Source organism: Raphanus sativus, chromosome 9 (assembly GCF_000801105.2).
Source record: "Raphanus sativus cultivar WK10039 chromosome 9, ASM80110v3, whole genome shotgun sequence".
NCBI classification, from domain to species: domain Eukaryota; kingdom Viridiplantae; phylum Streptophyta; class Magnoliopsida; order Brassicales; family Brassicaceae; genus Raphanus; species Raphanus sativus.
Genome location: NC_079519.1, coordinates 20,213,677 through 20,240,583, shown reverse-complemented (window position 1 = coordinate 20,240,583; position 26,907 = coordinate 20,213,677). Strand labels below are relative to the sequence as shown.

Below are 26,907 nucleotides of genomic sequence, written 5' to 3'. Positions count from 1 at the left end.
ACTCCACGATTAATCTCCGAATTTTTAAAAAATCGCTAGGCCCGGACTGGCCGCCCGACTCACGCCTAGCGTAGTTTCGAACATGGGATATAACAGACTTTAAATTCACATTACTTCTCTATCAGTCTTTCAAAGAACAATGTATTATGTTTCTATTATTAACAATGTCATTACGTGTTGCAAAATTGTTTTTATTTGGAAGTTTCACCATCTTTATATATAAAAGAAGCTTTTCATCCCTCCTGGGGTGTCCACCTAGGACGACACGTCACTAATTCAATCATTCTCGCAACGACACGTCGGATTAATGATACTCTGTGTTCTGAGCTTTTTGATTTTGACGTTACTTCATAATGGGCTTTGTCTCGCGATTCGTCTCTGCGGCCCAGATACCTTTGCATGAACCCTAATCCCTCTTCACTTCTTCCTCTTCGCTTCCTCTGAACCTCTCAGGTGGCGATATGTCGATTGTGCTTCTGTAACGGTTGTGATTACTGCGTAGTTACTCCCAGCGTCTTTGATTGGTCGTCTGTGTGTATAAATAGGTTTGTATCTCATTCGTTTTCCATTTTCGCAACCTCTGAATTCTCTGCGTATTTGACTCTTGCTCTTCGTCTCTCTCTATGGCTAGCTCCAAGTTGTTCTTCTCTGACCTGAGAACCGGCAGGTGCTCCTCCGTTTCGGTATCTCTCTCTGATTTGCAGATGTGCCGCTCCTCCTCCACTATTCAAGTCCAGTTGCTCAGTTTCTGAAAGGCCAAGAATGTCCGCCGTGGTGGAGAGCTTTCTGCTACTGGATTCTCAGGTAGCTTTTTTAACTCTGCTTTTCGTTCATGGACAGAGTTCTTTCATCCATATATTTTTTTTGCCGTTTTCACCGTCCTGAATCCATATAACAAACTTGATTTTTTTATTTATTTACGTTTTGTTCATGAGGGTAGTGATTTTACCGGTTAAATTCTTTAGAATTTTTTTTTTGCAGTTTTGTTCATGGGCATAGTTATTTAGTTGGTTTAATTCGTGAGAATGGATGTTTTTCTTAAACATTTTTCACCGTTGTAAAACTGGTCATGATTATCTTCTTCTGAGAAATTTGTGCATTTTCTGTGTTGCGTACGTACGTGAGAAACAATGGTCTCATGTCTTTGTAATCAAAACAACTATTGTTTTTCTTCATTGATACGTGTTATTTTGTTGTTTTAGGACTGGTAATTCGCGTGATTTTGCTATTGTTAGGTTTAAGTATAAAAAAGCTCACAAAACAGTGGAAAGGCTTGAAGGTAAGATCTTAAATCAGTTTATGCACTTGGTGACTGGATTTGACATGAAAGCTTTGGTCATTGTTTCAGGAAAATTGTTTTAAGTTTTTAGTTTTAAGTTTCAGTTTTGGATTCTTATACTTTCACCAATTTTTGTTATTTTTAATTATTTATCTTACTTTCAGTTACTGCCACCCATTCACATGTTTAGTGTTTTCAATAGGATAAGTGTAGATTTTGGGAATTGATTTATGGGGATGCTGAGTACTTTTATATAGATCTATTTGGCTATGTTTTGGAAGTGATCTGATTATTGAGTAAAAGTTTTGTGTTCTTGGTTTTTCAAAATCATAGAATGCAGCAGTCGAGTTTGTGTGGGTGGTGAACGCGAAAGAAAAGATGTAGCAGATCATCTCAAGCTGGAGATTATTAGGGTTGGGAAGAAGAAGCTTCATGAAGCAAAAAGTGTGGGTGAAACCAAGGTTGAACTTCAAGGAGTTGCAGGAGTTCAGGCATGCTGGTGATGATGCCCTTACCCTTACTCCCTCCTATCTTTACTGCAAATAAGGTATCAGTACAAACGATGTATATATGTATGCAAGACATGCATTAATCTTAATAATAACTTTGATCCTGAAAATTTAGATTTTGTGGACAGATGAGCATGAATCTAGATGGAGGGAAGTTCTATGAGGTGATCATTTCTCTTTTCAAAACTTTGTTCCTCACATTGGTTTTGTTGGTTTTCTCAGGGCTGTGTTTGATCCAATGGAAGGATTAGAATTGGTTTACGCACAAGATATCTATGGAATGACTTGAGAAAACAAAATCATGGAGCATCAAGGATCAGATTTGATGTGGGGAGAAAATGAGCTTATGGCTCAAGAAATCGTTCTTCTCACCAACTCATTAACACAAATCTTAGCATCTGTTTCATGACTGATCTTGAAGTCATTGCCTCATTGGTGAGATTCAACATGTTTGAAAGAGGTCTACTTGGATAGACCCATTACCACTCGAATGTTTGTTATCAGCAACGTTGAACAGCATCAACACATCGACGGAACAAGATGACGGAATCTCTGTGCTTTTCTCAGATTTTAATACACTCTTTGGAGCTTGGTAGTCTCATCGGCAGAGTCATGAGAACAAAGAGATGACAGAGACAATAACAAATCCAAGTCTTTGAAGAGAAACAGAGATGGGACATGAAGTCACTTCCGGGTTTTCACAGCTTATGGAGGGTCAAACCAGAAATTAGCAAGACGGGGACAAGTGGAAAACCCGATGAAATCATAGCAGAACATCTGTCTTTAAGAGCTGAAATAATGAATCTTGAAAACAATTCCATTTCTCGCATTTGTCAAAAGAACCACAAGTTATTAATCAATATCTGTTAACTTATACATTCTCTCACTAAATATTCACCTTTATATAAATGACTTTTCATAGGAGTATTTCATATTTTAACCAAAAACAAATCAATCATAGATCCACACACTTGAATAAGATTTGTTCAACCACATCTCAACCGTAAATTTACAATATGAACAACGAAGAGCTAATGATAAGTATTAAATTAATGTTCTCCAAGTAGTATGACCTTTACATATGTTAAAAATATATTAAAAACTCAGCTATTAGAATAAGTATATTAAAGAATATAAGTAAGCATTATATCACTACGGTATAACTAAAATTACAATTTCCAATTGATTAGTTCAGCTATTTTGTTTTAAAATAATTTATTTTAATTAGTGAATAGCTCAAAATATTAGATCATCAAATAATTGCTGTTTATTTTTGCACCAATTGTTCAAAAATCCATTGATACACAAAATTGAAAAATTCATTTATATTTTTTTGTTTAAATAATAGTTCTAAAAATAAAAATAATCAGTATATTTGATGGAACACAAAATTGAAAATATTCTATATTTTTCTTTTAATGCTTGCAGTTTCAAAAATAATATTCTACCTAATCTCATAATTAAATAGAATACTTATAAATTATGTTTTCATGATTTCTTAAAATGTAAGGTATGTAAAAATAATTAAAAACAATAAAATAATGTTACAAGAGTACACTTATGTTATAAATTCTTATTAAATTTTAAATTAGTTATATATTTTATGTTTATTTGCTTACCCGCCCGTAGGGCGGGTTTACCCTAGTTAATTATATACATAACCACTAACGGAAGATCTACAACAAAATTCATATCACTAATTAAAACCTTCAAACATATTTTAAAGAAAATGTCCTTTTAATATTTCAACAACCACTTCATATCTATATTATTTAACAAATGTCGTATAGTTTAATATGTCAGTTATTCATAGATGCATGCAAAATAAGATACAATGGATCCATATAACATACTTATAAATAAATCCACCTTACTGTAAGGTATGATATTTTATAAGAGAAAAAAACTAAAATTTCAGGTTTATTATGCAAAATTTGAATTTTTTGTGGGGGCACTTGCCACCTTCTTGGCTTTACTAGGTTCGCCACTAACCTTACATCTTTAACAGCGTTTCTAAGATCAATGCTGATGTCAGATTTTGAATCAACAAAAACCTCTTCTATTTCTTTTAAAAATGATAATGTCTGATCTTCCAAATGTGTTGGAAAAGGAAATACTCTCTAAGTTTTCGGTATACTTCTGAAAAGATTACATACCACATGCAGATATATTTTTTTTGAACTGATTTTTCAAATTATGCAGATATTGGAACATTTTATTCAAAAACCTAAGATTCAAGGAGAAGCAATTTCTTAAAGCTGCAAACAAGCCTATGATTCTCATGCTGCGGGGACATGAATTGTTCACTAAGTGTCGATCTGAATAACCAACGCGTATTGGCCTAGTGGTAAAGGAACTCCGGCTGGAGTGCCCGCCCTGGTTTCGATCCGCGTTGGCCACGAGAGAATTTACATGAGCTTTTCTCGTCCTCCAGACCACTTCGCGTAACCAGGGACCCTTAAGTGGACGCTTAAAAAAAATTCCTGTAATGGCATGGTCGGATACTGGGTTATAAAAAAAAGTGTCGATCTGAATATTTCTCTTCTGTTTATAGGGTTTAAAGGCAGACTTGAACTAAAGGATTTGAATACAATAATCGGAACACGTTCATATATATATTTTCTCAGTGCGAAGGTTTATTGTTGTTCACCATATACTTGTTGTAACATTCCGAGTTGTGATATGTGGAAAGATTTAAGAGAATTGATTTGGCTACCTATGTCACCAAAGTCGATTTACCTTTTCCGTCACACATCCGTTTACAACTCTAGAGTTAAGCGTGCTCGGTGTGCTGCAGCGCTGTGAGCCAGGGGTCTATGGGACAGTGAGGTCCACGGGACAAGTTGTCACATTAAAAGTCCACTTTTATTGTGACAACCCGTCCTGTCCATCGGACCCCAGGTTCTCAGCCCTGCAGGACACGGACCCCAATCCTTCTATTATGAATTCTCATTAACTCCATAGTTAGGTTGTTGGTGAAGTTCGAACCCATTACCTCTCCCTTTAACAATTTTCCCACATGATAAGCTGTTACCAATTGATCTGCAGGTCAATTGGTGACAACTTGTCCTATGGGAGCATTGTTAAATGGTGAGGTCATGGGTTTGAATTTCACCAACAACCTAATTATGGAATTAATGAGAACTCATAATAGAGGGGTTAGGGTCGGTGCCTTGAAGGACTGTGAACTTGGGATCCGATGGATAAGACGGGTTGTCACACTTGTGGTCTGGAATCTTAAAAATGTTAGATGAAAATATTAAAAAATGTTAAAAATTTGCGTTGGCCATCCGAAAGTATTTTACCGGCACTGTCTCAAGTAACATCTCATTTGGATATATGTTGGTTTCTTAAATTTTAGATAATTTATTTGTGTAAAAATATATTAAAGTATATTTAAATAATCGAAGATGAACCTCAATAATTTTTTATCTGAAAAAGTACAAAAAATATTAAACAAGCACTAAAAACACTAAAATATATATTATGATTTGTTAATCAACTTTCTGTTGTGAAAAAATATCAGTCTTGACTGTATTTTTTGAAACTTATCTTTTAGGAACCAAAATACTAATATCTACGTACAAACATAGTAGTTTACTGATTACCTTTTATTTTATTTATTACTTTGACAAAATCTATTATGAATAAGATATTCTAAATGAGAAAGTTGACCATTTTTATTAAGACCTTTGACAAATTTTGGTTTTGTTAATAAATTTTCCTAAATAATAATTTGACCATTCTTATTTTCTTAAAAAGATATCCCAAATTGATAAACTTGACCAATTTTTTTTGGAAATAAATCTAGGCTTATAAAACTGTGAGTCAGTATATATATATATATATATATATATATTTATTTATTTAACCTCTTTGGAAAACCCAAAAGTTAAGAAGGTGTGTGGATATGTATATTACGTTCTATCATATTTCTACAAAACAACAACATATCTTATTAATTGTCTCTGTTCTCTTATTCACACAGGGAGGAGGAAGAAAGATGGTGTCGCGTCGGAAGTTTATTCAGGTGGCCTCCAGTGACGACGAAGAGGACTTTGTAGCGGAGACGAGGTCTCAGGGACAGAACTCAAGGAGACCTGAGGACGACGAGACGCCTCCTGAGGGAGTGAAGCCCGATGACGTGAAACCGGTTGGTGAGCCGGTTAAAGTTACGAGTAGAGGAAGATGGAAAAGAACTCATTACGGGCAGTTTGAGTACAAGGGTGACAGATACAAGCTGGTGACTTGTTTTGATGTCTCTATTAGCCATAGATGCTCTTTTTAAGACTGAAAGTTTTTCGTTTTAGATCATGCTTTCCCTTTGCACCTGGATGCTTTGTTACTAGTCTCTCTGACATTCCTTTCTTGCACAGGAGGATACGGTGCTGTTGCGTTCAGAAGACAATACTCAAAAGCCTTATATTGCCATTATCAAGGTACTGGTGTACGTGCTGCTGAACTTTTGTATATATATGCTTATCAGTTCTTTCAACTAAGACTTTCTGTTTTTTTTTTTGGGTAGGATATTACCCAAAAACAAGATGGAAGGATGATGATACTGGGACACTGGTTTTATCGTCCAGAAGAAGCAAAGAAAAAGGATGGTGGAAACTGGGAAGTAAATGATCCACGTGAACTGTTCTACAGTTTCCATCGTAATGAGTTCCCAGTAGAATCTGTGATGCATAAATGCGTGGTGAATTTTGTTCCAGATCATAAGCAACTTCCAAAACGCAGAGATAACCCTGGTTTTATCGTGCAAAAGGTGTATGATACTGTGGAAAAGAAGCTGTGGAATTTCACTGATAAGGTTTATGATGATGCAAAACAACATGAAATTGACCTCTTTGTGGAAAAGTCTGTGGCACGATTGGGTGATCTTCCTGACCTCGAACCTAAACTGTATCATTTTATATGATATTGGGGAGAGTTACGCCAACCGTTAACCAATCAAAACTTTAAAAGTATAATCTTTTTTTTTTAATAATGCAAAAGCTATATGTTGCTATACATACTAGAATAATTGCAAGGATGGTTCTGCTATCTTATCTATCTGATGTTTTAAAAATTATGCCTTAGAGGATCGATTTCTCTCCATCAAATCATTTTTATTTTGTTTGAGAGGGTCCCTGGGCCATAACTTCATAGGGTCGGTCTAGAAGACAAATAAGCCAGAAGATCGGTTATGGCATACATCACGAGAGAACATATTTTCATCTGAATTGGTCATATTAATTTATAATAGTAAAATTAAAACTTACGAGTTTTAACTCTATAATTACACTGCAAGTGTGCATCAAATCACAGTAGTATACTATACAAGGGAGAAAATCCAAGAAGACCAATATTAGACAATATTAAGTCAATGGTAATAGAGTCAAGCTAGGAAAAAAGGGTTTTTGGTTTTCCCACGTGAACCCTAAGAATAACACCCAAGATGATTATGGTGAATTGGCGATGATTATCATCATCATCTAGACTTGGATAAAACCGAAATAATAGAGTGCAAAGCGGTTGTAGCTTTCAGCGATTTGATCTGGCCGCGTCTAGAAATCATCCTGACTTCGCCTTACTGATTTCCGTCTCTTCTTCTCACAAAGGAAACACGAGGACCTCCTTTCGCTAGGTTTCCGTGTATTGTGTTATGCACTGACGAAGGTACATGGACAAAATGTGGGGCAGTTGCCCACAAAAAATTATCAAATGCCCCTGTTGATATTGTTCATAAATTATATATAAATACCAGGTGATAACCCGCGCCTTGCGCGGAATGTGATTATTAGTTTTGTTATTTTTTTTTAAAAAAGATATTAATCTAGATATCAGTTTAGTTTTAGGTTGGTTTTAATCACTCAAAATATAACTTCCATTTTAAATCAATATTTATTTGGTTTGTAAGGTTAAAATGTTTGATCTGGTTAGTTTTTTTTTCTTGTGATAATCAAAAATTACAATTATTTATTCGTTTTTAATGTTATGAATCTTAGATAGGCGTGATGTCGAACCAATAATTCCATATTATAGTTTCTAAATGGATAATAGTTAAAAAAAAGAAAACATATATTATTTATACAAATCATTTTACTTTAATTTGGTCGATATTGAAAGAAGCATTAAAAAAATATTTCAACTTCAAAAAAATTAAATATTTCAGTTGTGGTAAATACTTAGTTCTCATGTGCTCACATTAATATGCAAATGTATATGTATGTAAAGTATATAAAGATGGTTGAAAAATACATAAAGATACTGTTAATTAAAATTAAATGATATTTTTTTCAAAATAACACATAAAAAATAAAATTCTTAAAATGAAATTATTTAAAAATAAAAATATTGTAAAATTTATATAAACTATAATATATAACTTATATAATTCTTTAAATATATGCATATATATATGCAAATAACGGATCAAATTGGATATTCGTTCCTATAAATATTGGTATTTGTGATTTGCTTCTTTTTTATGGATATTGCATTTTAGTATTTTGATTTTCTTCGTAGATACACAAATATCTTGATTTTTTGTTTGAATCAAAATGGATAACGAATCGAATCAAAATTTATGAATACTTTACGCAGCTCTATCTGTAAACAATAAAAATAATTTTGCTTTCGATTCGATATTTATTTTGATTCAAAAAAATCGGATAAAATGAGTTTTATTGGAATCATGCATGTGAGTTTTATATTAAAAACGAAAATTAAATAGTGTGAACATATTTATATAGAGTTTGGCTTCTACACGTGACATGTATCCATTTTAGTGTAAACATATTTATTACAATGCTTCTACGTATGACATGTGTCAAGTTTAGTGTGAATGTATTTATTACAATGCATCTTCTTTAATATATAAGGGATATATATATTTTTTAAATTATATATATATATGCCCCGGATCAAAACAACTTTTAGATCCGCCACTGATATTATGTGTATAGAAAACTAAAATTGTTTTTCTATCATATCACGTATCTTTAGAAGCCTGGACCTTTTCCCTGATGTAAAGGTTGATGTTTGCGATTATATAGAGGAGCGGAAGAGAGACAGGGTTTTAGTGTTGCTAGTGGAAGCTGTTTGATTTCATGAGTTGCTGACAGGTTACATGGTTAGGACACATGCCCACTTGCATATTGCTATGAGACATACAAAATTACAAAATTTGTTTTGTTATGAGAGAAATATAAAATTACAAAACTTGTTTCCTATCGATGTTTGATGGTATTGGACCGTTTTTGCGGTTTGATATTATTGTTTTTTCGAAAAAAGTTTAAAACCGGGTTTATTAAAAACAAATGCTTAATTCTCAAATGAAAAGTATAGTTCACGACAGATCCTCTTACAGATTTTCATACAGATCGTGGTGAGAAGAACAATATAACTTAGTTTTCACATAAGGAGGATCAAATCCGAAATATGTTTCATGAAAGGCCCGGACCACAAGGCGCGCTCAAATTGATATTATTGTTTCAATGTTTTTTCTGACATACTTTTTTATAAGCATTTTCACTAATAGTAAAATGGATACATGGAAGCAACACAGCAACTTACATAATTAAAAGAGAAAAAAGAGAGGGATCACAAAGTGATAAAGATCATTCAGAAGGGAAATAATGAATTGTAGCATCCTATCACGGTGGTTGCCAAATTCGAAGAAGGGGACCTCTGACTGAACCAAGAGAGCAGAGAGCATAACACTTGTCAGCAACAGTGTCAATGGCTTTACAAGCAACAGCCTGAGGGGCCGGGGAGAGTGACTCTGATTCATTCAAGCATTGAGTTTGATGCAGCAGTATCGTAGTTTAAATGTTACTTAAGGTTTATGTTTTGCCTTTTTATTAGATTAAAGATTTTTAATGACGGTTTAAGAGTTTTATATAAAGAACTCTCCTATGACTTTTGTAAGATAGATTGATTTGAATAAGATTTCTAGTTATTTAAAAGAGCTTTCTCAAAGCACTGCGAAGAGTATTCGCAACCCTAAGAGTTCTCACGAACACTGCGAAGAGTATTCGCGCCCTTATCCCGTTTTTGAATTAAACTTCAAGAACACGTTACCTATCTATCGTTCAAACCCTTGATCTTTAGGTTTTATAGCTTCCGCTCTCCATCAGTTGGTATCAGATTCAGTACGTTCCGGGAATTTATTCTCTCGTGATCATGACAAAGAAAACGGCACAAGGAGCTTCTATGGATGCAACGGAGTTACGAACCTTACTCGTCGAGAGTCAAACGGCGACACATGCATCAATTCTGCATCTTGGGGAAACCTTGACAAGTCGTCTCGACGCTTTAACCACCGCAATCACAGCCCTCGTTGAACAAAACCAGCGAGAGCCTCGTGCTCCTCCTCCACTACACCAGCAACAACTTCCGCAATACTTTCCTCCTCTTCCACACCAAGACCAACGACAGCAACAACGACATCAGCAGCAATTCCCAGCCGAAGAAGATGAGGCTGATCAACATCGCCGCGTTTTTCTTGATGATATGCGTCGGAATAACTATGACCACCGATGGGAAAATAGTTTTAAAGTGGACATTCCAGAATTTCATGGTGGTTTGAAGGGTGATGATCTCATCGATTGGATGATAGCGGTTGAAGAAATACTGGAATTTAAACAGGTACCTCCGGCTCGTCGTGTCTCTCTCGTCGCCATGAGATTTAGTGGTCACGCCGCGACTTGGTGGAAACAGCTGAAAACTACTCGTTCTCAAACGGGGAAACCTCCGATCCAGTCATGGGAAAAGTTGACGAAACATCTACGTCAAACTTTCCTTCCCCATAATTATGAACGCACCATGTACACAAGGCTACAGAACTTGCGCCAAGGCAACCACAATGTCGACGAGTACGCTGAGGAATTTTCACTCCTACTGACTCGTAATGAGCTTAATGACGTCAAGTTCAACTCGTGTCACGATTCATAGGCGGCCTACGCCCCCAACTACAGACGGCTATGGCACAATTCGATCCATCAACAATTGGTGAAGCTCACCGACGCGCTGCGTCTTTTGAACAACAATCTCGAACTTCTAATTGGTCCTCCTCGTCCAACCGCACTCGTAGTCAAGATCAACCGAGTAGCACCACACCGACAGCTTTAAAAGAACCCAATGACGCCGCGAGTTCACAGCAAAAACCAGTGAACCAAGAAGAACAACAAGTTCGGAGATCTACGCGTCCTACAGCTCTGAGGTGTTACTCTTGTGGCGAACAGGGTCATAGAATGTCTGCTTGCCCTCATAATGCACGACGCGGCCTGCTTGTGGATGAGGCTGCAAAAGAGTTTGATGTCTATGATTCTCAGGAAGATGATGACCAAGATAAAGAAGACATCCAACCTACCGCGGGAGATAGTGGGCATCTCCTGGTTGTGCGCCGTACATGTCTCACACCACGGCTTCAGGACGACAAGTGGCTTCGCACAAATATTTTTTGTTCTACTTGCACTATCAAGGGACGCATATGCACTTTTGTTATTGACTCTAGGAGTAGCAAAAACGTTATCTCAGAAGAAGCAGTTGACAAACTTGGAATCACTCGGGAAGTACATCCATCGCCATACACGCTAGGATGGCTTAACGAGAGTGTTACTTTGCGTGTCTCTCATCGTGCTCTTATCCATTTTTCCATCGGTCCTTATTACAAGGATTGTATCTACTGCGACATAGCTTCTATGGACATTAGTCACCTTCTACTGGGCTGACCTTGGGAATATGACCGCAAGATAATACATTACGGAGCTGATAATACATACCAATTCACCTGGGACACTCACAAAATTCTCCTACTTCCGTCTAAAGACTTACCTACATCACTATCTGCGCCGACGCCCACCAATCCACCATTATCACCGGCTCTGCCTCACAAGCAGGCGTCTTTAATTTGTTCTGATGAGACATTTAAGTCCGAGTTTCAAAAAGAAGGTGTGGAGTTTGCTTTGGTCACGGCCCCAACCCCTTCGTCTCTCTCTTCCCCGATGCCTCGTGCCATTGACGCTGTTTTAGACGAGTTTAGTGATGTCTTCCCAATGGAGTTGCCAACATTGTTGCCTCCGTTACGATATATTCAACACCACATCGATCTAGTGCCGGGTGTAACTCTTCCTAATCGTCCACACTATAGGTTGAGCCCAGATGAGCATGAAGAACTTCGTCGACAAGTCGAGGACTTGCTCCGCAAAGGTCATATTCGCGAAAGCCTATCTCCATGTGCGGTACCAGCTCTTCTCATTCCGAAAAAGATGGGACTTGGCGTATGTGCGTGGACAGTAGAGCCATTAACAAGATTACGGTTCGCTACATGTTTCCAATCCCACGTCTAGATGATCTCTTAGACCAAATCGGTTCAGCTTCGATTTTTTCTAAAATCGATCTCAAGAGTGGTTATCATCAAATACGGATTCGTCCTGGTGATGAATGGAAGACAACGTTTAAAACTCGTGAGGGCTTATTTGAATGGCTGGTGATGCCTTTTGGGTTATCCAACGCACCAAGCACCTTTATGCGTATCATGAATCAGTCTCTCCGACCGTTTATTGGCAAATTTGTTGTCGTCTATTTTGACGATATCCTAATCTTCAGTTCCTCCATTCAGGAACATTTGGCACATATTCGTGATGTTCTTGGCGTGTTGCGACGGGATAAATTGTTTGCCGCAAGACACAAATGCGAGTTTGGTGTACCTGAGGTGTTATTTCTTGGGTATGTCGTTTCTGGGCAAGGACTAGCAATGGATCCATCCAAGATTGAAGCGGTTCGATCATGGCCAGTTCCTACGACCGTAACTGAGATTCGCAGTTTCCATGGTTTGACTTCCTTTTATCTACGGTTTGTTAGCTGATATACCATGGATTTCACCCGTTTTTAACCATGGTATACTAGTGTTTTACTATATATTTAATCTGTTTTCTAGCCTGTTAGGTATGTTTTCAGGTTCAGGAGCATTTTGTGAGAAAGTGATGTTTTTGGAGCATTTTGGAGTACAAGAGATGATACATCCGAGTTGACCATTCAAGACTAAGTCGGAAGTCAACATTGCGATTACAATCGATCGATACTCATCCTGAGTTGTCGATTGATGTAGCTGAGAAGATCCGCGTAATAGAAGATTATAATCGATCAATACACATTCAGTGTTGTCGATCGATATCGAGGACGAAATGGTTTAGCCGATTACTTCACCAAGACTTCACCAAATTACGAGATTGCCCTTGACGAGTTTTTAACCTAATGGAAATGCTTAAATACTCCTGCTAAGTCTTTTTGACGGCAAGTTTTGAAACCCTTTGAAGCTTGAAGCTTTTCACAACCAAAACAGAGAGTGTGAGAGAGAGACTAGAGTTTTATTTGTTTGAGAGAGATTGGAGAGATTTCTCATCTCCTTTTGTATTTCTACTTTATTCTATCTATGCAATTCTTTCATCTATCTATTGTTATGAATTGCTTAGCTATGTCTGAGTAGTCTACTTGTTAGATCTAGGGTTTAAATAGGTTTGTGGGATTAGCCCCAAACTATAATTGCTAAGTTGTGATACTCATCAAATGGATTGTACCCTATGCTTGTTTTAGAGTAGCTAACTAGAACATAGATCACTAGGATCTTAGATTATCTTGAATTATCCATTTGAGCGATGCCTGTTTCCCGTTGAGAAGAACGACAGTTCCTCCTTGAGACCTCGCAGTCATATTCGGTTCGCGCCTAGGCAGATCTAGAAGCCGTCGATCGATACCCTACTGGTAAATCGATCGGCGCCGCGAAAGGTGTATCGCTCGATATCTCAAAAGGATATCGACCGACTCTTTTTCTGTGTCATCATGCGAAAGGTGTGGCAAGAGATCTAGATATTTTAACCAGTGATTCATTCACATATGTTAAGCGGCTGAGATCTATAGTATCATGCAAGAAACTTATTAAAGCATTTATAGAGATTATAATCTCCATTCCTGAATAGAAACCCTATGTCTAGCACTCTTTATCTTATTTAAACAACCCTTCATATTGTTAGTTAGAGCAACTGCCTTGCTCATTTTAGGATTTGTTATTTTCATTTCTATCATATAAACCAACCTTGCCTAGGATTGATTAGTAGATTTTATTTAATTGGTTCCCTAGCTCCTCGTGATTCGATCCCTAAGTACTACAGCTGTACCTCTTATTTGAGAGAGTAAGCTCTACTGGGTAATTTGAGCACTATCATTAGCCATTTTAGTTCTATTATGGCTCCCATCACCAGTTGCATGAAAGAGGGTAGGTTTCATTGGATGCCTGAAGCTACAACAGCGTTCGAGCTTATCAAACAGAAGCTTACGACGTCGCCCGTTCTCGTACTGCCAGACTTCTCAGAAACCTTTGAGTTACATTGTGATGCGTCTAAACTAGGCATAGGTGCTGTCCAAAATCAACGTGGATGCCCAATAGCTTTTTATAGTGAGAAGTTGGCCGGTGCTAAGTCTCGTTATAGCACTTACGACGTGGAGTTTTATGCAATTGTTCAAGCTATACGACACTGGTGCCATTACTTGGTCCATCGGGATTTATTCTATTTACGGACCATGACGCTTTGCGACACCTTGATAGCCAAGCAAAAGTTTCTTCACGTCATGCTTCCTGGATCGCGTATTTGCAACAATTCACCTTCTCTATTCGTCACCAGTCGGGGAAAACTAACAAAGTGGCAGATGCTTTAAGCCGGCGGCATAACGTTCTTACCATCATGCACACATCAGTTCTTGGATTCTCTATGTTAGCTGACTTATACACGGATGATAGCTTCTTCAGTCGCGTGTTCGTCGAGGCAACGAATGGCGTGTCTAAAGACTACACCCTTCACGATGGCTTTTTGTTTCGGGGGTCTCGTGTGTGTATTCCTGACTGCAGTTTACATATGAAGATTATATACAGGAATTGCATGACGAGGGTCATGTTGGACGAGACCGCACTATCCAATTGGTTACTTCTTCGTACTTCTGGCCGTCCATGCGTAGGGACATCGAGCGTTTTGTCGAGCGTTGTCACACCTGCCAACTCGCCAAGGGCAAAGCATCAAACGCGGGGCTTTATCTTCCTTTACCTCTTCCCACTCAACCGTGGACTGATGTTAGTATGGATTTTGTTCTCGGTCTTCCGCGTACTCAACGGGGAAACGATTCTATTTTTGTCGTTGTCGATAGATTCTCCAAGATGGCCCGCTTCGTCCCTTGTAAGAAGACCTCCAACGCTGTCAACATTGAAGTTCTCTTCTTCCGTGAAATATACAAGTTATACGGGTTACCTCTTTCAATTGTTTCTGACCGTGATACACGGTTCTTAGGACATTTTTGGCGTACCCTTTGGAAGATGCTTGGTACGAGTCTTGATATGAGTTCTACTTTTCATCCACAGACTGACGGTCAGACAGAGGTCACAAATCGCTCTTTAGGGAATCTCCTTCGCTGCTTAGTGGGTGACAATCTTAAAAGCTGGGATGACAAGCTTCCTCGGGCAGAGTTCGCTCATAATCACGCTTTTAACTGTAGCCAGGGTTTTTCACCCTTTCAGGTGGTCTTTGGCATTATTCCTCGAGCTCCCCTTGACATGACCACACTACTGGATCGCACTCGAGTCCATGGAGAAGCATTTGATTTTGTGACAGACTTACAAGATACACATCGCCTTGCTCTTGATAACTTGCAGGTTTCTACAGCTCGTTACAAGCAGGATGCTGATAAGAAACGGCGTGAACTAATCTTTAACCTGGTGATCTTGTTTGGGTTGTTCTCACGAAGGATCGCTTTCCAGTTCGAGAATACAACAAGCTGAAGTCGAGAAAGATCGGACCCGTTGAGATCTTAGTACGCATTAATCCTAATGCTTACAAAGTTTGGCTACCACTGCATTTGCGCACGTCTAACGTTTTCAAAGTCAAATACATCTTTCCATATCATGGGGAAAATGACGTCCTCAATTCGTGGTCGAATCCTTCCAACCCGGCGGGACCTGATGCAGCAGCATCGTAGCTTAAACGTCAAGTTTCCTTTTTATAGTTATTTCCTTTTTACTTAAGGTTTATGTTTTGCCTTTTTATTAGATAAAGGATTTTTAATGACGGTTTAAGAGTTCTATATAAAGAACTCTCCTATGGTTTTTATAAGATAGATAGATTTGAATAAGATTTCTAGTTATTTAAAAGAGCTTTCTCAAAGCACTGCAAAGAGTATTCGCAACCCTAAGAGTTCTCACGAACACTGCGAAAAGTATTGGCGCCCTTATCCCGTTTTCGAATTAAACTTCGAGACCACGTTACCTATCTATCGATCAAACCCTTGATCTTTAGGTTTTATAGCTTCCGCTCTCCATCAGAGTTCTAGCCAGAGATAATAAGAGCAGCTTGCCAACCTTGTATCAACACCAAGTGCCTGAGAGGGTCCCCATGAGCAATAGGCAACCATAAGATAGTGGTTGACCACGATGAGGGAGATGGAGAGATCTGAAGTCTGTTTGTAATTTTCTGCCAAAGCTCCAAGGAGAAATGACATTCAAAAAACAAATGATCACGGGATTCATTTGCCATTCCGCAGAGAAGACAAGTGGTAAGGGAGACCACATCACAGTTGTGTATACAACCAAGGGTGGGATTGAGGTTCAATAGAAATAACCATGCTGTAGTAGCATACCTAGGAATTGTAGCTTTGTGCCATACCAAAGAAGCCCAAGTCACATATGGTTTAGAGGGTCTAATCTCATTCCATACAGCCTTAGACACGAATGTCTTCTGCAGAATGCCTGAAACTGATCAGATTGGTACGTCGGAGCATACTGAGGAAGATAGGGTAGTAACATATGCAAGAAGTTGAAGCTGTCTTTCAGAACGAGTTGAAGGGAGAAGCCAAATGTCACCAATCCAAACCTCTGCCACAGCAGCAAATAATGGAATACCCAGTGTAGAAGGACCATCCTGACCTAAGTAGAAGTAAAGACAGCCATATGGTGTCCAAGGATCCCACGTTCCTTGGTTGTTTCCCGACATACTACCGGCAACAAATTATGCAATGACCAAAGACGTGTTTAATATAAGGTACATAGGTATAAAGATTTTGTGTTCATGTAACAAATATCAAAGGTTGACTTCATAAACAATATCATTTTTCATATGTATTTTTTTTACTAACACATGTTATATGACGTATGTATTTACGAAAATTAAAATTATTTCATTTCCTATCAAACTTTTTGTTTTAAAATTATAATGCATACCAAAGAAAATAAACACATTTTTTAAGAAAAAAAAAAAATAAACACAAATTCTTTAGTTTAGTACACATTTTATGTGAAAAATATGGATTTTGCAGGTGAATTCTTATGATCTAACAAGGACACATGGTTCATATAATTTATCATCACCGCTATAAGGAAAAACATGTGATCTTGTGATTTCCTTCTTATCTTTTGACACCACTTTGCAAATCAAATCTGTGTCTTTGGTTTTATAAGTGTAAGATAGTCTAGTAACATAGTCTAGTTCAAAAAATATCTAGTAATATAAGTTATTGTTCAGATTCTGTGGTAGAGGCGAGTTGTGTATATATTTATTAAAAAATAGGTTTTGGTTGAATTAGTGGTAAATCAATATTAAATTATTGTCAGATTATTATAGATCCGGGAGAGAGTTAGAGAGAGAACTAGAGAGAGAAAAGCGCCGTGAGATTTCTCCGCCCGACGGCGGGGCTCCTAAAGCCACCATCGGTCCGGTTATGAATCTTCTCTTTTCCTTTTTTTTTTGCATGTTTGAGTTTCGAGGGTGAAGCTTCTTTGTCTCTGTTCTGTTTGGTTTTTGGGTTTGAAGTGAAATTTCCGGGATGTGGAGGTTCATATAGATCCGTAGCCGCCGTTCAAGTTTCCGGGGGGGGGGAGGGGATGGTGGTGGAGGCTCCTACAGTTTCGCCGTCGCCGTCAAAGCTGCTGGGAGGTGGAGGCTTCTTCAGCTCTATGTCGCCGATTTAAGATTCCAAGAGGTGGAGGTCCTAGTGTGCCACCGTTGCCGGCTCTGCGTTTTAGGATTTTTTTATCTTTGGTCGAGTTGAAGTGGGTTCCGGTTTTATCTTTCTGGAGGAGATCTCGTCGGAGGATGAGTGAAGCGTTCCGTTGGAAAGGGTGATGTCGAGTGCGAAGCTTTTCCTTGGGTGGTTTGCGGTGAACGATGGCGGAGGAGATCTCGCCATGGCGATTGGAATCTCTCCGATAATAGATTCCCGAGTGTGTAAGTTTCGCGGTGAAGAGAAGAGGAGTTCAGAAGTTCCGGTGTGGTCCGGTGTTTCGAGGATAAGATCTCCGGTATGGCGTTAAGCGGTGGTGATGCGGTGGTCCTCACGATGCGTGTCCCTCGACGTCGAGGATGGCGACACGTGTCCGCTTTTTTCAAAAACAGCTCTGCGAGGCAGCCATCGTTGATCACACGCTTAGATTCTAGGGTTTTCTTCAAATTGGGCTTTGAGGCCAGTTGAGTGAATGTTTGTTATGCCCAGTAGGTGTGGACTTTGTAATTTGTTTGTTTGGGCTTAGGCCTTTATCTTTTATTAAAAAAAAACTTGGTGGAAAAAAAAAGGTTGAGTTAGTGGATCTTTTAAAGAAAAACAGCTAAGGCTCTTGAAACCAATAGAAAAATATGATGTGTAACCTGTGGGGAAAAACCCTTTTGATAATTGATCATATAGTTTTTTTTTTCTGTTGTTCTCTTTGGTCTTCTAAATCTACTCTTTTGTTTTGTACCACATCGGAGATCCGACCACCTTTTCCCTCACTCATGCGCCAGGAGAGTACCGAATTTGTTTTCTGCTTCATCTTTTTTTTTATTTGCTCTCTTTCACACTCTCACATCGACCGGAAAAAAAAACATATAGGGATTCTCTCCACTTTTTTGGATCTCCTTCACTATTTTAGAAAAATGGAATGAAATGATCTTTTTTTTGTTCTTCAGTTGAAAGAGATGTCTTGAGCAATGGGAAAGGAGTTTTGATAAAGAGATGTCTTAGTGTTTGTTCTATTAGACAGGAAATATCTCATTTTTTTACTTCTTAAAAATAAGATTGTTCACCATATACTTGTGGTATGGAATCTTGTTACGGGAGACCTGGTGGATAAAAAAAAACTGGTTACAAGAACGGCTCATAGTATTCTCTAGTCAAACAATCCCAAAATTCACTCTCTTCGTCTCCTTTGAAAACCTAAAATCTAACTATAATGCTACTCAACATAATCAAATAACACAAATTCAATGATCGAATCTGCATAATTAGAATAAACTAGGTGATTTTTCCGTGCTCATGTACGGATATAAATACTTATAAAGTAAATATATTATAATATTTTTTACATTATGATAGTTTATTAATATTTTTAAAAAAATTTAAATTGTTCTGTTATTTAAATTGTAATCAATATGCATGATTTTTTTAAAATAACATTGTGTTATTTTAATTATATATATAGTTTTAGATATATAATATCTCAACTGTTTGGTTATTATTTGGATCTATTAGATAACATTCTTTACGATTCAACTAAGATATTTTTGTTATACCGATTAAAATTTTGATTAATTTTGTTATTTTCATATAGTTTGATTCTTGCCTTAAATTTGTATATATATTTTTAGTAGGATTATGTATGATTTAATATATGTTTTTGAGAATCAAATACTAAAAGTAAACTAAAGTGTGGATCGGTTCAAAGTTACATCTTAATTGTAATAGTTGGTTAATATATTTGTAGTATTATTTGAGAATTTCATATTTATTTACTAAAATGTTGAGAATAAATGAGAATATATTATTTTTATTTAATGTTTGAATTTGTATAAAATAATTTGGATTGGTCTAGTTACTCATTTGTGGGTATATTGTGTTACATATTTTCGTTAAATTCAAGTATACCTATTTCTAATCTAATTCAACCAAATCATATTTATTGTATTCATTGCATTAGTTTGGTTTTCATCTTAGATGTATATATATATATATATATATATGAATTAGCTATTTGTAAATAGCCATATGATTATGTTAACTTTATAGTACTTAATAAACTGGAATATGTTAATTATCACAAATAAAATTATAAAAATAAAGTGATGATAGGTACAAAATTGCATAAAAATATAATCGATACATTCTAAAAAGGAATATTAATTCTTTATTTTAATATCAAGATTATTTTTCTAAAATTTTCTATTTATGAAATCAAATTATATATCAAAAGTATTTTTGGTTTAAGTTTATAAATATTTTCTTTGGCATACATGTTATCTGAAAAATATAAAAGGGAACATAAAAAGATTAAATTAAATTTTATTCATTAAAGATATCTTAGTTTATGCTATTTAAATTATTTTGTTATAATATGAGAAATATATTGATTTAAATAAAATGCTTAATACTTTAAAAAAATATATATTATATTGTTAAGATTATTTTTAAAAAGGAAAGATTATTTTTTACTTTAAAATCAAGATTATTTTGTGAAATTTCCTTATTATGAATTACACTATATATAAAAGATATTTTCTTTTTTAAATTTATAAATTTTCTTTATATATAGGTTATTTGAGGAAAAAAAAGGAAACATAAATAGAAAAGGAAAAATAAAATAAATGTTTAACAATGATAATTATATATATTTGATTCATTATTTAATCAACCACCGTGAGAGTTAACGTGAATATGACACGTAGGAAACTAACTTTTCAAATAATATTATAGAGATATACAAAACAAGGGTTCAAAATGATTCTCTCGTCTCCTTAGAACCGTTTATATCACGATGCTCCTCAGAACTTTAAAATATGATATTTTTCTTTTTTTCTTGTATTAAATTAGTTAACATACCAATTTTTAATAATTTGTGCATAAGTTTTGATTTAACCGATAGATCGACTTCACCCCGATTGTATTGGAAAGAGAATTCAATTCTTTATCTTGTTTCCAAACTTAAGTTCAATCCCAGTGTGGGAAGTCTTCCATATGTTACTAAACTGCTGATGCATGTGCATAATTCAGCATTTTTCATTTCTCTTTTTATTGAGTTCAAACTCTTTTGTTCTAAGTAAACTTAAACCCTCTACAACTACCAAATAACATCCAAAAGAATTCAAAACACATACTTAACTTGATAAAAGACACAAACATAGGATAGAGCTAGTAAAAACACTGCTATATTATATATGTGTAAACATAGTTTATAATTTTGATTAATCTTGCTATATATTTGATTTCACTCAGTTTATTTTTAACCAGTTGAATTAGTGTATGAAATTTTAATATAATTTTTTTTTCTATTATAAATATATATGATAGATAAAAATATTAAAATATGTTAAAAATTTGCGTTGGCCATCCGAAAGTATTTTACCGGCACTGTCTCAAGTAACATCTCATTTGGATATATGTTGGTTTCTTAAATTTTAAATAATTTATTTGTGTAAAAATATATTAAAGTATATTTAAATAATCGAAGATGAACCTCAATAATTTTTTATCGGAAAAAGTACAAAAAATATTAAACACGCACTAAAACACTAAAAATATATATTATGATTTGTTAATCAACTTTCTGTTGTGAAAAATATCAGTCTTGACTGTATTTTTTGAAACTTATCTTTTAGGAACCAAAATACTAATATCTACATACAAACATAGTAGTTTACTGATTACCTTTTATTTTATTTATTACTTTGACAAAATCTATTATGAATAAGATATTCTAAATGAGAAAGTTGACCATTTTTACTAAGACCTTTGACCAATTTTGGTTTTGTTAATAAATTTTCCTAAATAAGAATTTGACCATTCTTATTTTCTTAAAAAGATATCCCAAATTGATAAACTTGACCATTTTTTTTGGAAATAGATCTAGGATGAGTCAGCATCTATATACTATATATTTATTTAACCCCTTTGGAAATCCCAGAGGTTAAGGTGTGTTACATACTACGTTCTATCATATTCTTACAAAACAACAACATATCTAATTAATTATCTCTGTTCTCTTATTCACACAGGGAGGAGGGAGAAAGATGGTGTCGCGTCGGAAGTTTATTCAGGTGACCTCCAGTGACGACAAAGAGGACTTTGTAGCGGAGACGAGGTCTCAGGGACATAACTCAAGGAGACCTGAGGACGACGAGACGCCTTTTGAGGGAGTGAAGCCCGATGACGTGAAACCGGTTGGTGAGCCGGTTAAAGTTGCGAGTAGAGGAAGATGGAAAAGAACTCATTACGGGTAGTTCGAGTACAAGGGTGACAGATACGAGCTGGTGAGTTGTTTTGACTAGATTGATGCATTACTATGGGTTTCCTGTGCACCTTGTTTAATTACTTGTTGAATCTAGGGCGTTAACTTTGATGTCTCTATTAGGCATAGATGCTCTTTTTAAGACTGGAAGTTTTTCGTTTTAGATCATGCTTTCCCTTTTGCACCTGGATGCTTTGTTTCTAGTCTCTCTGACATTCCTTTCCTGCACAGGAGGATGCGGTGCTGTTGCGTTCAGAAGACAATACTCAAAAGCCTTATATTGCCATTATTAAGGTACTGGTGTACGTGCTGCTGAAATTTTGTATATATATGCTTATCAGTTCTTCCAACTAAGACTTTCTGTTTTTTTTTGGGGGTAGGATATTACCCAAAAAAAAGATGGAAGGATGATGATTCACGTGATGGAATCTTCATGGACATTGTGTCGCATTGGACTCCACTTCCTAGTCCTATCCTAGGAGAGATAGTTGTGATGCCGGACCAAATTGACAATGGTCTATATCCAATCAGCAACGCCTTCCTTCCAACTAATCAGTCTGAAAAAAGACCCCGGTCTGGTCGAAAGAGTATCTGCAAGAGTAGGACGTAAGATTCCACCGCTCAGAATAGAGAACCTGAGGCCATCTTCTCTATTCAAGAACCAAAAACTGTTCCTGGTATCAACGAAATCTCTCCCGGATTGATAGCAAAATCCGGGAGAGATTTCATTGACACCAGGAACAGTTTTTTGGTTCTTGAATAGAGCAGATGGCCTCAGGTTCTCTATTCTGAGCGGTGGAATCTTACGTCCTACTCTTGCAGATACTCTTTCGACCAGACCGGGGTCTTTTTTCAGACTGATTAGTTGGAAGGAAGGCGTTGCTGATTGGATTTAGACCATTGTCAGTTTGGTCCGGCATCGCAACTATCTCTCCTAGGATAGGACTAGGAAGTGGAGTCCAATGCGACACCATGTCCATGAAGTTTCCATCACTATAATCTTCCAACAGTGGTTTTATCATCAAGAAGAAGCAAAGAAAAAGGATGGTGGAAACTGGCAAGTAAATGATACACGTGAACTGTTCTACAGTTTCCATCGTAATGAGTTCCCAGTAGAATCTGTGATGCATAAATGCATGGTGAATTTTGTTCCAGATCATAAGCAACTTCCAAAACGCAGAGATAACCCTGGTTTTATCGTGCAAAAGGTGTATGATACTGTGGAAAAGCTGTGGAATTTTACTGATAAGGTTTATGATGATGCAAAATGACATGAAATTGACCTCTTTGTGGAAAAGTCTGTGGCAGGATTGGGTGATCTTCCTGACCTCGAACCTAAATTGTATCATTTTATATGATTTTGGGGAGAGTTACACCAACCATAAACCAATTAAAACTTTAAAAGTATAATATTTTTTTAATAATGCAAAAGCTATATGTTGCTGGACCCCAATATATTAATAATCTTGGTAATTTGTCATCTGCCCATGCATCCAACAAACAAAAGCTTAAAACTCAAATTGCTTGTGAGTATTGTTGTGTAGTGTTTATGTTGTGTATGACCGAAAAATACTAGAATTATTGCAAGTTTGGTTCTGCTATCTTATCTATCTGATGTTTTAAAAATTATGGCTTAAGAGGATCGATTTTTCTCCATCAAATTAGTTTTGTTTTGTTTGAGAGGGTCCCTTGGCCAAAACTTCATAGGATCGATCTAAAAGACAAATAAACCAGAAGGTTGATTATGGCATACATCGCGAGGGAACATATTTTCATCTGAATTGGTCATATTATTTTTTAATAGTAAATCGATAACTTAAAAGTTTTAACTCTATAACTACACTGCAAGTTCGCATCAAATCACTGTAGTATATAAGGGAGAAAATCCACAAACACCAAGATTAGACAATATAAGTTTATGATAATAGAATCAACTAGGAAAAAGGGGTTTTGGTTCTTTAAATTAAGCAGAAAATAAATATACTGAATTGAGAGTAATGTTCTAAATTGAATAAGGATTTGAAAAAGTTGTATCACTCATTCCCGATTTACTAACTAGGTGGCGCCTAGGCTACACTCGTTGTATATCAAAACCACTAGACCACTTACAATTGTTATTAACTTGAATAAATACCAATAGATATTATTATTCTTGTCCGAATCATTTTTGTTTTCTCGTCCTTCTCCTCCTCCATGAAAGCTCACAGTTTAATCAGTTAAAGCTTTTCTTCTCAACAATGCAACTTCTTGGTTCCGACTTCTTCATCTTCTTCTCCTTCTCCCACAAACACTTCTTCATTTCTCTCTTATTCCTAGCTCTGGAGAATATTTGTAAATTACCGGAGAAAATCCGCATCGGAATCCATGAAATCTCCGGTCATTCATTAAAGAACATGTATTTCTGTCCAGTCGTCGGCATTCTTCAAATGTATCATCGTGAAAGTAGGATTTACACTCTTTAAATTTTCTCCTTACAATAATCGATTTAGGATTTTAGGTTGGGAGAAGATGATTCGGACAAGAAGAATAATATATTTTGGTATTTATTCAAGTTAACAAAATTGTTAGTGGTGTGGTTATACAACGAGTGAGCTTTGGTCACGGGTTCGATTCTTTTCAGATACAATTTGTTTTTAAAAATGTCAAAACGATGTAGTTTCAGGGATTTAACGGAAATCAGAAATGGTGGTTAACTCTGTTAAATCAATCCTTTACCCGAGTTAACATCGTCTTTAATTTGGTTTAGTCAAATTAATTGAGGTTTAAAATGGTTGTTTAAGCTAAGTTGGCGCTTTAAATGGTTCAAGAGAAAGTTCATGCTTTTTTAAACCAAATTTGAAAGTTAGATTTAAATGGCAATTTTCTCATTGTTAGAATCTGCATAAAGAGACAAAAATAAGAATTCGAAAAGATTCTTTCGTCTCCTCAGAACTTTAAAACCTAAAAATTTAGTGTAAAATAAAGTTTAACCTTAAAACGTATCAAAATAGTAGATATAAGTAAAAAATACATCTTGGTTGAATTATAGGCAAAATCAAACCGAAAATCTGATTTTTTCTTTCTCGTAATATATCTTTTTTGAATGAATTTTTAATTTTATTCATCAAAAAACCTTCTTACATCAAGTGCACCTTTGTATAAACAAACTGACTCTATTACCACTTAGACTCCTATCACCAAAAAATATTCACAATCTTGTATTGAACCAAAATTGCAGCACCTCTTCCATACCTCTTCTTCCTTTTACTCTCACTAGGCTTAATTTATTTCTGACTCCTTTCTCTATCATCTTTTTCAAAGCTGACAATGGCATGGGTTTGTCATCGTGCTTGATCTTATTTCTTTCCCTCCAAAGTGTATGAATAGCTGCCTGGAAAGCATAGCGAATGCAAAATAGTTTTTTTTTTTAATTTTCCATGGACGTGTCAGTGATCAACCGGACCACTGCATACCAATTGATCTGTTGTGTAATCGTTACACAGAATCCCCTTGACCAGATATCCCCATACCTGAGAAGAGAACTAACACTCAAAGTATAAATGATCCCTTGACTCAGGAGCGTTCTTGCATAACACACAAACAGTATCTACTTCATGATTCTATCGTGAGACTCTGTCCATTGTTGACAATCTGTCAAACATCGCTAGCCATGCAATAAAAGAGAACTTTGGAGTAGCCTGAGAAAACCAAATACCTTTAGCTCAATCACATTGAGTCTTCGTCTCTCTCACCAACCTCCAAGTCTCGTGTGTTGAGAAATTTGGTTTAAACCATGAATCCCATTTCCAAAACCTAGTGTCCTCCATAGTATTGCAAATATGCTCTTGAAGCATAGTGAGCTCAGTCTCTATAGCGTTCAAAACAGCTGAGCGATACCTGCCTCTTCTCCTAGCCCTCAACACTAATTCCCATTTCTATTATCCCTTTATCCCCCCCCCCATTAAATCCATAATCCCTCCTCTATCAAACCATAGATCATACCAAAAAGAAGTGTGCCGCCCGTTACCCACATCTTTTTTGTAGAAGATCTTCGCCACTTCCTTTAACTTCAACATCTTTCTCCACATCCAAGACCCCATTTGAGTATTAGTTTTGACTTCCCAAAAGCTTTTCTGCTTGAGAAGGTACATCTTTATCCATTTTCCCCATAATGAATCTCCTGATAGCATTCTCCATATGAGTTTCAAGCCATATACCATGTTGACTTCCTTTAGAGGCCTTATCCCGACCCCCCCCCCTTTATTCTTTTCTTTACATATGTGTTTTCAAGCCACCTTAGCACCTACTTTCTTTAACACTGGACCAGACCAAAGAAAAGCTGAGCAGAACTGCTCAATTTCCTTCATACACTTACTAGGGAGTCTAAATACTGCTTCCCAGAAATTTACAATGCTCATCAAGACTGCTTTTATCAATTGGAGACCCCCCGCGTAAGACAAGAATCTGCAAGTCCACGTACATATCTTGCTTCTTATTCTCTCAACCAGAGGCAAATAATCTTGCTTCTTCATCGCCTGAGACATGAGTGGAAGCCCCAAATATCGAACCTGAAGCTTCCCCTCTGCAAATGGGAAGTTTGATTTAATATTCTTCTTCTCAACGTCTGAAACTCCAACCATATACACAGTAGACTTCTCCAGGCTTATACTCAAACCAGACCATACAGAAAACTCATCAAATATTGTTAAAGCTCCCTCAATGGGCTCCTTTAATCCTTCTACAAAGACCATCAGATCATCTGCAAAGCAAAGGTGGGTAAGGAGCAAAGCTTTACACCTCGGATGGAACTTAAATTTCTTCTCCCAAACTGCTTTATCCAACTTGTGAGAGAGAACATTCAT

General features: G+C 36.4%; 2 protein-coding genes and 1 long non-coding RNA gene across 6 annotated transcripts; 2 read left to right on the top strand and 1 right to left on the bottom strand.

The window, feature by feature from the left end:
• The first annotated feature begins 372 nt into the window (after positions 1-372).
• Positions 373-2,715, top strand: LOC108836544 (uncharacterized). Of its 4 annotated transcripts, none has more exons than XR_001947167.2 (5): positions 373-545; positions 632-804; positions 1,203-1,279; positions 1,613-1,826; positions 1,917-2,715. It is a non-coding gene; the product is annotated as an uncharacterized LOC108836544 (long non-coding RNA). The 4 variants fall into 4 exon arrangements; XR_008938590.1 differs by having other exon boundaries at positions 1,904-2,715; XR_008938588.1 differs by having other exon boundaries at positions 374-545; positions 1,613-2,715.
• A 3,000-nt stretch (positions 2,716-5,715) lies between these two features.
• LOC108824844 (uncharacterized) lies at positions 5,716-6,779 on the top strand. The gene is made up of 3 exons (XM_018598221.2): positions 5,716-6,031; positions 6,165-6,227; positions 6,314-6,779. Exons 1-3 carry the CDS (start codon positions 5,792-5,794, stop codon positions 6,707-6,709), a joined length of 699 nt encoding a protein of 232 aa, XP_018453723.1. The 5' UTR covers positions 5,716-5,791; the 3' UTR covers positions 6,710-6,779.
• A 19,552-nt stretch (positions 6,780-26,331) lies between these two features.
• On the bottom strand, positions 26,332-26,907 carry LOC130500144 (uncharacterized). The gene has a single exon (XM_056994876.1). The coding sequence runs from the start codon at positions 26,905-26,907 to the stop codon at positions 26,332-26,334; it is 576 nt and encodes a 191-aa protein (XP_056850856.1).